Raw genomic sequence first — 13,301 nt, 5'->3', positions numbered from 1 at the left:
CAAGAAAGTCAGTTTAATTCTGGGATGCAGCAATAAGAGTATAGTGTCTCGATCGAGGGAAGTAACTGTACCACTCTACTCTGAATTGGTCAGACCTCACCTAGAGTACTGCGTTCAGTACTGGGCACCACAATTTAAGAACGGATATTGACAAGCTGGAACGGGTCCAGAGGAGGGCAACCAAAATGGTAAAAGGTCTGGAGCATGCCTGTTAGGGTCTGTTACTCCAGTCATCAACAAGACTCAGGAAGGTTTCAAGAGCTTTATCGGAACTGTGTCATCCCAGGCTCAGATACCCGAAACTGGGGGTGTGGCTCTCTGACCACTGGTATGGCTGGAGGCCATCTGTGGCTGGGGTGTGGACATGAAAACTGCCAGGCCTGGAATGGCGCAGGCCTGACAATGCCCTACAAAGAGAAACTTAGGGAGCTTGGGATGTTTAATCTGGATAAGTGAAGGTTAAAGGGGGAGGACGACATGATCGCTGTGTTTAAATATTTGAAGGGACGTTGTGTTGAAGAGGGAGCAAGCTTGTTTTCTGCTGTCTCAGAGTCTAGGAGACTGAGTAATGGATTCAAGGTGCAGGAAAAGAGATTCCACCTAAACATTAGGAAGAACTTTCTGACTGTCAGGGCTGTTCAACAGTGGAATTCACTGCCTCGGAGAGTGGTGAAGTCTCCTTCCTTGGAGGGTTTTCAACAGAGGCTGGATGATCATATTTTCAACAGAGGCTGGATGATTGTATGTTCCTTCGGGGTTGGACTTAATGGCCCTTGTGGTCTTTTCCAACTCTATGACCCATTCATCTTTCCAGTATTTATTAACAACATAGTTATTGCTGGTCATCTAAATATGCCCAACGAACAATGAGGTTTTTGAAAGATTTTCGGGACAGCCATGGAGGATTGGAACAGGAAGTGTTTTCTAGTTTGCCACGTTTTACATACAGATGTTGCTATTTCATCCATTATTAGATTTCTGTAGCTTTTTTTGCTAGAAGGATGATATGCTTTGCATAAGAGTATCATAACTGTTCTGCTTATACAAAAATTGGGGAAATAGTTCAAATTTAGGCATTGGTAAGAAGTTCTGTAAGATTTTCATTTTGCCCAAAAAACGGGCTACAGGCGTATCTGATTTGGAAACAGTTTTTATTTTTTGATGTTATGCTATTGATATTGTTGTCCACCGCCCTGAGCCCTCCGGGGGAAGGTGGTATACAAATCCAATAATCCATAAACCATGTTGTATATTTGTATATTTCTCTGTGAAATCAGGTTTTGGGGAAAAACCATCTTCACAGACAAGGCTGTCTTTATTTATGGAACACTACCGTGTTTCCCCGAAAATAAGACAGGGTCTTATATTAATTTTTGATGCAAAAGATGCATTAGGGCTTATTTTCAAGGGATGTCTTATTTTTTGCACCCCAGAGGTGTAGCGCCCAGGGGGCTGGGTCCCCAGGGGGGGGGGGTTCTGGGGCTGGCGAGGGAGTTCCAGTGGTGTGGCAGGAGTGTTCCGGGGGCATGGTGGGGGCGCAGGGCAGGGGCTATGCCCGGGAATCTAACTAGGGCTTATTTTTGGAGTAGGGCTTATATTTCAAGCATCCTCCAAAAATACCGAAAAATCATACTAGAGCTTATTTTCGGGGTAGGTCCTATATTCAGGGAAACACGGTACTTACTTTCCTCTGTTAACTCAGATGCAATTTAGGGGAGGTGCTAGTATTCTGAATGTGCAGAACAATCAACCTCTCCACGTCTCCCCTCAAGAGACTGTGACAGCATTCCTCTGTCAGTATTACATGTGATGAAATCTGTGCATCTAGGAAAGGGAGCCTGTGCATGATTGCTAGCTGATGAGCACTGAGTTTGTGCAGGTACATAATGTGTACTGTCTAGGATCCACTGCCATGATTTGGAACACTGCTTTTTGAACATGGGTGAACACAGAAAAAGAGCCCACCTGTGCATGTTTCACATATGCGCAGACGATGCTCACAAACCAGCAACCGTGCACAGGCCAACACTCTCTTAACCACGCCATCTCTACCTGCATTGATTTCAACATACCTTATGTTGTCTGCAGAAGGCTGGAGACAGCCTCCTCCAGGGGAAGAAAAAGACTCCCTGCCCTACTTTGCTGGAGAGGTAAAATAGTAAGGCCCTGGCCTCGACTTGGGCCAGGGACTTTACAGCTCTGGCCCCTGCCTGGTGGAATGCTCTCCCCCCAGCTATCGCCCTGCGGGACCTTGGTGAGTTCCGCAGGGCCTGTAAGACGGAGCTATTCCACCGGGCTTTTGGGGGGGCTGGCCGCGGCTCTACCGCCCCACATTGAGGCTGCCTGTTTTCCACCTTGGCTGGACCTGATTCCATCTTGGGCCCTGCCTTTCCCCCTCCCTCTCTGGTCTTTGGATCGGGCGCCTGTTTTTTAACAACTTTTGTTGTTTTAATTTCTATTTATTTAAAGTAACTGCTGCTATTAGATTTTAATGGGGTTAAGTTATATTTTTGTATTTATCTGCTGTCATTGTGAACAGCCATATTGTGAGCCGCCTCGAGCCCTTCGGGGGTGAGGCGGCCTATAAATCTAACAAATAAATAAATAAAATAAAATAATGAGGTAGGAACAGAAACTGCAAGGAGGTTGAAAGCTAAGATGCGCCTTCTTGAAGCAATGGCGGGAAGAGTTTGCAAGTCTCTTCAGTAATGGTTGAATTTTTTATTTGAATGTCACAGAATGACACATTTATAGTCTTAGGATGTAGATGTAACATCTGCAAGTAATTCTGCAGATATTTCATTTTCCCCCAAAATCTGCAGGGTGGTGAATGTTGCCTCCACATACACCATGGCCTCAAAAGTTTTTACATCTGTAAACAAAAGGTTTTACATCTGTAATTAAACTTTTGTTAAAGAACATTTGTCAAAGCACATTTGTTTCTTCTGTCAGCATAGAGCAAACTTAGTCTTTTGGCTGCATGAAGTCTATGCCTCTGTTTTTGCAAAGGGACTATCTGGAACCTTCAGTGTTCAATACACTTTGGCTCATTCCGAACATGCAGAATAATGCACTTTCAAACTGCTTTCCGTGCTCTTTGAAGCTGTGCGGAATAGCAAAATCCACTTGCAAACAGTTGTGAAAGTGGTTTGAAAATGCATTAGTTTGCATATGCGGAAGGGGCCTTTAACATTACAGAGCTCCAGACACCACAGCTGCATGGTTGCACCCTAGCACTGAACACAATAGTTCAAGATCACAATTGTTTTTTATCGATATAACATCACACCAGTTTCTAAGGAGCTAAAGCTGAGCCCGGGTTGCACTTCAGATTAGATGTGGAAGAGAATGCCTAAATATGCCTACACATTCCCTCAACAGTAAAACCAGCAGCAAAGAAAAAAATCTAGTCTGGCCGCTTCCCTAATGAGTTGGTACTTTTTTATACGATGGCACCAATAAACCTCATGAACACTTGCAATCTGAAACGGAAAAGCCCAAGTTTACTGTCTCCATGACAGAATCTAATTCAGTTATTTAAAGTATTAATGAACAGGGTGCCTCTGACACCAATTCCACATCGGTAAAACGTTTTCCCCACTCATCATGAAGAAGAATGTTTCACACATCCTCCTGTTAGGTATCATAAAACTGGAATGAAGCAATTGCCAAGTATAGGATGGGCAAAGCCAGTGTGATAAAAGAGATATCTTTTTTCTGTAAAAGTAGTTTGAGCACTGCATGATTCAATGTACTTAAATGGTCTTGGGCAAAAATCTCACAGCAGATTTATACAAGAAAAAAAACCACAGCACGGCCTCCCCCCTCCCCGCCGAACTGTACCGTTTCAGATCATAGATGGGGGGGGGGGATGTATGACAGAATAGTCTCTACTTAAGAGCTCTTCGCATGTAGAAAAGTAGCATACCAGGAGAGACTGCAAAATAACCCCGTTCCCGACAGCACAGTGAAATACCCAACTGCCTGCATGTGTGAAAGACTGGATCATGTTGACCACACAGAGATACTTAGGGCTACATGACAGAATCTAATTCAGTTATTTAAAGTATTAATGAACAGGGTGCCTCTGACACCAATTCCACTTCGGTAAAACGTTTTCCCCACTCATCATGAAGAAGAATGTTTCACACATCCTCCTGTTAGGTATCATAAAACTGGAATGAAGCAATTGCCAAGTATAGGATGGGCAAAGCCAGTGTGATAAAAGAGATATCTTTTTTCTGTAAAAGTAGTTTGAGCACTGCATGATTCAATGTACTTAAATGGTCTTGGGCAAAAATCTCACAGCAGATTTATACAAGAAAAAAAACCACAGCACGGCCTCCCCCCTCCCCGCCGAACTGTACCGTTTCAGATCATAGATGGGGGGGGGGGATGTATGACAGAATAGTCTCTACTTAAGAGCTCTTCGCATGTAGAAAAGTAGCATACAAGGAGAGACTGCAAAATAACCCCGTTCCCGACAGCACAGTGAAATACCCAACTGCCTGCATGTGTGAAAGACTGGATCATGTTGACCACACAGAGAACATTTTAGCTTCCTTCACCTTGTTTGTTTTGTTGTCCTCCACCACATCCTTGGCTATGTCTTGGATGATGTCCGGACACAGGACAAGCAGGATGATTTGCAACGGCCACACAGCTGCTTTGCGTTTCGTGCTTTCGGCAAACCCATCCACCAGATCAAACAACTTCTCTGCACAATCTGCATGGAAGGCATGGGGAAGTGTGGGAAGAGCACACATAGTCCTGAGCTATTTCAAAAGTACTGCTGAGGTGCAAAAATCAAAACACCTCCCATTTTTAGCTCATCATCAATATTTAATAGTGCTGCAGCACCATCACTCTGGGAAGAAAAAAAGACCCTGAAGCCATTATGCCCTTCAAGGAAACAGACATCTTGAAAGTCACAAATGTTACATTTGCTTTTTTCATAAACACTTTTTTGACTGCCTACAGAGAAGAACAGAAAAACAGGAAAAACATGCCACTATAAATTAAAGAGGGGAAAGAGGCTAAATACAGCCTGAGTGGACTGAGCATGCTCAAGGGGGCAAAGCATGATGAAGGGAACTGATCGAGTCTAGGGGCAGGGCACGGCAGCGAGAGAGAGAGGAAAGGGAAGGTTGGGAAAACTGGCTTGCTCAAGCCCTGTGGGGGAATCAGGCTGGTGGGGTCCTCGTCTACTTCCTCCACCTTGAAATCCCGTTTGACATAACTTGATACCAAAAGGGTCCCAAGATGCTCTCTGATAAAATCAATCAATGAACAACGTATCCAAATATTCACGTTCCATCAGATATTTCTTATTCTTCTCTAAGCATTAACACAAAAAGTTCCTGGCCTCTGAAATCAATCCAAGTCCAGAAAACCAGTATAATCTTCAGCCAGGTTTATAAGAGATGGTGTCCAACTATTTAGCAGGCCTTACCTGCCAGATCCATCTGTGGCGTCTGGTACAACTTTGTAAATTCATCTGGATAGTTTTCCACCCAATTCCAAAATGCCTGCACAAAACATCAAAGCACTGTTACTTTTGGAAACATGTTTCTAAGAATGAGATGTGCTACACTTTCCTTTCCAGTCTCACTGTGCAATTAAAGTCACTTCCTGAGCTACAAAGGAGAAGGGTAAAGCCAAAGGGACTTTGTGGATAGGAGACTTTTATAGGTTTCCCCTTGAATAAGGAAGCACGCTGCGTGTTAGCCAAGCTTGGTGAAAACAAGTGGAGGTGCTTTTCTAAAAGCCTTTGAAAGTATGAAAGGATGCTCCCTGCTATCATCATGACGGGATGCCAGTTTAACCTCCTCTGAGGAGCTCTTTCTTACGTTTCCCTCTGGCCAGAGCAATGCTGATCAATTTCAGAAACTCACACATCACTTGATAGCGACACTTATCTCCCTGCTCCAGAGAGGATATATCCTCATTCTGCCACCACTGTGACCAACTAGCCATACGGGGTGATGTGACTCAACATATTGCGGTTTGTGGTCGAATGTTTCATTAAGCCATTTCTTCATTTTTCAATATCAAATATCTTTATTTCAGTTTAATACACAAAAACAACCATAGTCCAAAGACACGGTCAACAACAACAGTAACACAGTAATAGCACTCAGGTCCATAAACAGCAGCGAAACAAAAAAGAAAGAGATTAAAAGTCTAATACAACACAAAAGCCTAATAACTTCTCTGTTAATTTCTTTCTCATCTCTCCAGTGAGAAAGTGTAAACTTGGCAAATAAATGCACAGTTGTTATTTCATTATACATCTATGCCCACCAATTCAAATCCTTCATATGCCAGTAAATCGTATTACTCTTATTACTTGGCTCTTTTATATTTAAGAACTCCTATTCGAAATAATCGTATTTCTAATTTTACAATCCTACCTCCAGTTTAATTCCCAATTGTTCCAACACCATGAACGGAGACCAAGTACATTGAATTTTTCCAGGGAATCTTAATAAACAAGTCAATCTGTCTAATTTGTCAGCATGCCAAACTTTCTCTACTCATTGTTCTCTACTTTTGCAATCCCGCTGAGCTGTACAGTTTTTTGCATATATGACACTGGTCCCCATTACATTGTTTTCTAATTCTGTAATCTCCCTCGAGCCTCAGCAAGAAAGGCAAACTACAAGATAAGTAAATAAACTGAAAGAGGAGAAGAGCAGAATTGATATCACAGTGATCCATGCAATGGTCATCTTCAGGCTGGATTACTGCCATTCCCTCTACGTGGGCCTGCCCTTGAGATTGATCTGGAAACTAACACTGGATCAGAATGCGGCTGCCAGGCTCCTCACCAGCATAGCGGTGAGGGATTACATAACACCTGTACTGCGCAGTCTGCACTGGCTATTAGTCAAATTCTGGATGAGGTTCAAGGGGTTTTGAGTTTTAAGGGCTTGTGCAGTCCTCTCAGATCTTTGGAAGTGCATTTCCCCACATTGCCCAAGAAGGACACTCCAGTCTGCTGACAGAAATCTTCTGGTGGTCCCTGGCCCCAAGGACGATAGGCTGGCCTCAACCAGAGCCAGGGTCTTTTCTGTCCTGGCTTCAGCCTGCTGGAACTCTCTCACAGCTGATACCAGCAGGGCTCTGCGGAAACTGACAGTTCCACAGGGCCTGCAAAGCGAAGACGTCCCGCCAGGCTTTTGGTTGATGGCCCCCACTGTCCCTATTCCATCTTGCTGGCCTCCCCACCCCCCACCCCCCAATATATCACAATCTACTGATACCAACCCCCTCGGCTCCTTTTCCTCCCTATCTCATAGATGAGTTGGATGAACACAGATAAGGACATGTAGCATTGGTTAAATTGATATTGCTGCTTCTCGCCATCTAGGGTTTTCATGGTTTTAGCTATAGCAGGGGTAGGGAACTTGCGGCTCTTCTGCCCTTGCACTGCGGCTCCATGAGCCGAGCCGCTGGCCCCATCCTTGCCCGCCCTGCAGGCAGCAGGGCAGACGCATCCATGCGCTTCTCAGAATGAGCGGAGTAAAAGGTTAAAAAACCCAATATATACAGTGTTATCTTTATTTTAAATGTCAAAAATTATTTGCGGCTCCAAGTGTTTTCTTTTCCCATGGAAAATGGGTCCAAAAGGCTCTTTGAGTGTTAAAGGTTCCCTACCCCTGAGCTATAGTGTTTTACTATATTTTTGGAATAATATATTTTAATCTCTGTAAGCTGCCCTGAGCCCAAATTGGTTGGGAAAGGGAGGGATATAAATCCACTAAAATATCAATAAACAAACAGTTTGTGGTTCAGATACAATGACAAAACCACGGGGCATGCTGCAAATACAGAAGCATTTAGTAGCTTCTCAACCTTCCTAATGCCGCGACCCTTTAATACAGTTCCTCATGTTGTGGTGACTCCCAACCCTAACATTTATCCATTTTACAGATGGAGAACACTGATGCAGACAGTCTTAGGCAACCCCTGTAAAAGGGTTGTTCGACCCCCAAAGGGGTCCTGACCCCCAGGTTGAGAACCACTGTTCTAAATCATGAATTACAAGGACAGCGAATACTTGCCTTTTCAAGACTGTTGATTGCGGCCAGTTGTGCTACTTTCTTTAGGGCTTTGAATTTAAACACCGTCTCTGCAAAAACAAATATATCTATACAATGAACTAACTTACAGAGGCTCCATAACTATCCCAGCTCTTCCAAAATGCTCACTTATTGACTTTTGATAGGTAACCATTCTCAAAATGACCCTCATTTGGACTGGCACATAATAGCTACCAATTGTCATGGGAATTTACAATGTTCCACTGTCCTTATACAGATTGGTATAATCCAACAGTTTACAGAACATCAGTAAATCAGAAAGTCCTAAAATCTGTCCCAAATCTGACAGCTGACATTGTTTTGCATCTCACACAAGGTGAGAGGCCTTTTTGACTCATTTCTTTAAAAGGCTGGCTGCTTGAAAGTTGAATTAACAGAGTAATACAGAAATGGTCTGATGAAGCTCAACTCATTTTCTGCATATTTTACATACTTATTATTAGTACACTGAATATTATTTACAATTGCATGCTTGTCATGTTTCTTCAGATTGTGGGTTCAGGGGGTGTTTTCAATTTCAGTGTTCAAGACACTCCTATTTTCATACACCTCCTTGTACTAGTGTACTCTGTTTTCTTTTCCCATAAATCTAAGTCAAACATACGTGCCGAATCAGTACACAAACATGTTAGGACAGACCTGGGCATTATACGGCCCGCGGGCCACATCTGGCCCGCCGGATGACCCTGACTGGCCCCCCTGCCGTGCTGGGGAGCGAGGCGTCTTTGAAAGCCCCGCAGAAGCCCGTTGCCTTGGCTGCCGGCTTCTGCAGGGCTTTCAAAAGTGCCTCGCCCCCCTGCCTTTTGGCCCGGCCCTCCACAATATTTTCTGTTTCTTATGCGGCCCCATGGAAAAAATAATTGCCCACACCAGTGTTAGGATATCCAAACAACTTACCAATTAAAAATTTCCCCTGAAATCCATGTTCAAATACAAGAAGCATTTCTATAAAGATGTTTGTCCACCTTTAAAAAATGTTTGGTAAGTCGTATCTGTGCATTCAATCAACTGTGGTAGATTTTCATTTTGTATGCTGACCTGGATGGTCCTCATCAGACCTCGGAAGCTAAGGAGGGTTGGCCTTGGGGAGTATTAGAATCAGGAACCTTCAAGGAAGTCCAGGGTCACTATGCAGAGGAAAGCAATGGCAAGCCACCTCTCTTAGTCTCTTGCCTTGAAAACCCTATAAGGGCACCCAAAATTGCCTGCATCTTAATGCCACTTTATACACACACCACTTTCTGGGCTGAAGAACAGGATAATAAATTAGATCCCCACAGGCCATCCAGAAGAATAAGCAATAAAATAATTTTGGATGGGTTGGGGCAACTGGAGTCAAAACGCTCCGTGCCACCGTGACCATCTCTCACCTTGCAGGATCCGCTTCAGTTTAGCACAGTCCACACTGATGTACTGCAAGAGCTCAATGTCATGAACATCGGCATTGTCCTCAGAGCACACGGTCAGTTCCTGTAATCTAGGAAGGCAAACGCAAGATTCTCAACATGGAGGGAAAAGGAATCAGGAGACTTTGCAACCTTAGCAGAACAATTGACAACCATAAAAGGCAGTACATTCAAAAAGGGACAGGCATTCAGTGCAGAGTTCCCAGAGTACTGTAGACCTTAACTTTGGAATTTATTTTTCATTGAAAGATGCTTAGCTTTCTAAGAATCAACATTTCATTATCATTCAAATTTCCAGGCTACATTTGTAAATGCAATGGGAAGAATTCTGCAAAACATTTTATTTTTCTTAACTTCTTTTGGAAAAGAGGATGGGGTTAATCAAGTGGGATCCTTTCTGTGTGTGCATTTTCCCTTCCCCTTCGTCCCACACAGTCCGCTGCCAAGCCAGGCAACCCCTGCACACATCAGGCCAAGTCATGCAACTGCCTTGGCCTGAAGGAGAAGGATCCTATGAATCCACATGCTTTCCACATTAACATTACGTGCAAAAGGAAATGTGCGGACACCCACACCACTGCCATCTGGAGAGGAATGCAAAACCACCTGGTGCCTTAGGAGGACCACTATTTTATGCATGAGAAAAAGTGGGGGGGGGGGGGGGGGGAGAGATTATTGGAATTAAATTGCTAGGTGTGAAGTGAAGGTATCTTCTGAGTTTAGTCGCTGGTCCATTAAGATCAGTATCATCTAATCCAGTGATGGCGAACCTACGGCATGGGTGCCAGAGGTGGCACTTGGAGCCCTCTCTGTGGGCACGCGAACACAGAGTTTGTTATGTGGGGGGCAAAAAATCACACACACACCCCACACACACCTAGGCTGGCTTGGGCCACAGAGCATGACGTGCGCACACTGCAGTGAGCAGGGAGGACTTGGCTGGTGGGCCTGGTGCCTGTGTTCCGGGTGGCTGCTGCTGGGGGGGGGGGGGGGGGGGCAGAGATGCTACAGAGGCACAGAGCGGTGCACGTGGGACTTGCTGGAGGCTAGAGCAGGCTGGCCCCTGCTCGAGCGGGTGGGGCGGAAGAAGAGGGAGCCAACCGGTTTTTCAAAACTAAAACCTCAGCATTCAGGTTAAATTGCCGGGTTGGCACTTTGCGATAAATAAGAGGGGTTTGGGTTGCAATTTGGGCACTCGGTCTCAAAAAGGTTCGCCATCACTGACCTAATCTGACCAGCAGCAGCTCTCCAGAGCCTGAAACGGAGATGCTTCACATCACTTCCTACCTGATCCTTTTAACTAGAAATGTTGGGGACTGAACCTGGAACCTTCCACATACAAAGCAGAGGCTCTTTCACTGAGCCACAGCCCGACCCACGGATGATCCTCCAAGCAATGTCCATCGTCCATATACAATTTTCCACCACTACCCTTCAGTTTTAATTTAAATGTATCTGCGAATTTGACATTCTAATGATGGGTTGGTGCTGATTAGATTAGAGGCAGCACTTGCACAGCCAATGAGGCCTCCCTTTTTGAACCCCCCCATACCACCCCCACTCCCCGAATGACCAACTCCACAAAGCATGGGCTGGCTTGCCACTAATCATTAAATCAGAAGTCTTCTTTGCTAACTAAGAAACTGCCCCGAATGTGCACATGTGCTCTTGACGGGATATGCAACTTCAGCTGCTAGACACCAAGGGAGTTCTTTGTTTCATCTATTCACAGAAAGATTTAATAGCTCAGGCAATGGGAAGGTGCCTGGAACTGACAAGCCAGAAGTCCCTCTACGGGACTTAAACAGGAAGCACAGACCACGGGCTAGAAAAACTGACTCTTTATGGAGATTTGAACCACAGACGGACAAATGTTTATGTTCATTTGGTGCAGCCGACATCAAAATTAAAAGCATTACTGGGAACCCCGCGCTTGTTATGAGGGCTTTGTTTTTTCTTCTGGGGTCAGCAGCTTTGATCTGAAGTAGCGAGCCTTTAAAAGGCAGAGAACTTGGCGCAGGTTTTATTTAACTGTTTCTGGCTGTTCCCCAAAATGGGAATGCAGGGATTTGTTTCTTATTTTGCAAGCAACCTCCCATCAAGCATTGAAGCATTAAAAAAAAAAATTAAACCCACATCCCCCGTAGCTGACTGCCAAGAAAATCTCCCTTTGTGACAAAGAGGTTATTAGAGGCCTTTAAAGTTTTAGTCTCAGAACTGTCTGCAGTTGTAGTAATCTCAAGCTAGTCTTAATGTAATGTATTTATCTTTACCCAGAAGAAATTACTGTTCAGATAGCAACTTCATCTCTGACTACCCAAACAAATGACAAAAACTGTGATACGAAGGAAATGTGCAGATTTTGCCATAAAAGCCCAGAAAAATGATTGTTATGTCTTGAATTGAGATAACCTGAACCGTTCCATCTGGCCTCCCGTGGACGCAAGGGTGGGGAGGGGGAGGGATGACGCCATCTGATATTATATGGTTCCTGTTTTTTTAATTAGACGGTATTAGTTTTATACTGTGTTTTAAAGTTGTATTTTATACCATGGTTGTTCACCGCCCTGAGCCCTCTGGGGGAGGGCAGTCTATAAGAGAAACAAACAAACAGACAGACAGACATTCTACATGCAGATGATACTCAAGAGTTGAAGCTCTTTAGAAATACACACTTGGGTGCCCTCTGAAGCTTTCTTTGCCAGTGGCTGCACGGAGCTCCCAACATCCCATCTGTCGACTTTTTACCCCACCCTTCCTGCAAGTTGTTCAGGGCACCATACATGGTTCTCCAATCTCCAGTTTTATTTTTACAACAGCCCCATAAGAGAGGTTAGGCTAAGGAGGAGGAAATGCCATCAGTTTCATGGCTGGACTTTGAACCCAAGCCTTCCCCAGACCTAGTACAACAACAGAATTCCCTCATCAGATCACAATTCCATGATGGAAACAAATGTGAGCACCAAGCAAGGCAGAAAGTTGGTGATGGACCATGGCTCCAACTGAGGTGCTGCTATTTTATCTCCTCACCAAAATAGCCATGTTTTGTATTATATTCTGGTATGGATGAGAAACTCCTGTGATCACCTAATTGGAGCTGCAGTTTTCAAACTCAGCTACGTTACAAAACTCTCCACCGTGAGAACAAAACGGAGCTGCTCTTTGTGCCGATAACTGAGTTTTCTGTAAGACGTCTCACAGACCTAGCAAACCTTCCAGGAATGGACAAGCGACACCTTCTGCACACTCACCGGGTAGAAATGCGGCTGAACACAGCATTGAAGTTGTTGCAGCTGAGAGAGAACAGGACCCCGGAGGCAGAGCTGCGAAGTTCCGCTGCATGTTGATTCCCTTCGCGGTAGGTGTGGATGAAGTGGCAGATCTCTGGCAACAACTGTTTGACCAGCATGGTTTCATCAAGCCGCAGAGTGTCCTTCGGTTGCTAAAGAAATGACAAGTCAGAAGGAGTTTCTTGCTTACTTCCACATTCGACTCCATTTGTAGCACAGAGAACACCGGCATTCATAAAGAAGCTGTTCAGGCCGGTTTTATAACCGAAAGGATACGCCTGAATTACTGGGACACCAAACCAAACTGATGCATTGCAGTTTCCCATAACTAGGCCCCACAGTTAGGACCATGAGTCTATTACACATGCGCATGCTCCCCCATTAGGGCTGCCCTGTGCCTGTAAGCAGAAGGAATACATAATTTTTCAAATGGCTGGTGATATCATTATGTCACTTCTGAGTTTTTGCTGGAAGCAATGTCCAGAAACACTATGGTTTTG

At 44.5% G+C, this 13,301-nt stretch overlaps 1 protein-coding gene across 2 annotated transcripts in view; it reads right to left on the bottom strand.

Moving 5' to 3' along the window:
- The window catches only part of LOC125445883 (neurofibromin-like), an 86,110-nt gene that overhangs the window by 50,684 nt on the left and 22,125 nt on the right, over positions 1–13,301 (bottom strand). For both annotated transcript variants that reach the window (XM_048519311.1, XM_048519310.1), the window contains exons 4-8: positions 12,763–12,953; positions 9,476–9,582; positions 8,067–8,134; positions 5,453–5,528; positions 4,569–4,726 (exon numbers count right to left, since the gene is read on the bottom strand). In XM_048519311.1, the coding sequence (XP_048375268.1) occupies positions 4,569–4,726; positions 5,453–5,528; positions 8,067–8,134; positions 9,476–9,582; positions 12,763–12,953 (600 nt within the window). The remainder of the gene's footprint in view (positions 1–4,568; positions 4,727–5,452; positions 5,529–8,066; positions 8,135–9,475; positions 9,583–12,762; positions 12,954–13,301) is intronic.

This window comes from Sphaerodactylus townsendi, linkage group LG16, assembly GCF_021028975.2.
Source record: "Sphaerodactylus townsendi isolate TG3544 linkage group LG16, MPM_Stown_v2.3, whole genome shotgun sequence".
Classification (NCBI taxonomy): domain Eukaryota; kingdom Metazoa; phylum Chordata; class Lepidosauria; order Squamata; family Sphaerodactylidae; genus Sphaerodactylus; species Sphaerodactylus townsendi.
The sequence above is the reverse complement of the archived record's forward strand: the minus strand, read 5'-3'. Positions and strand labels throughout refer to the sequence as shown.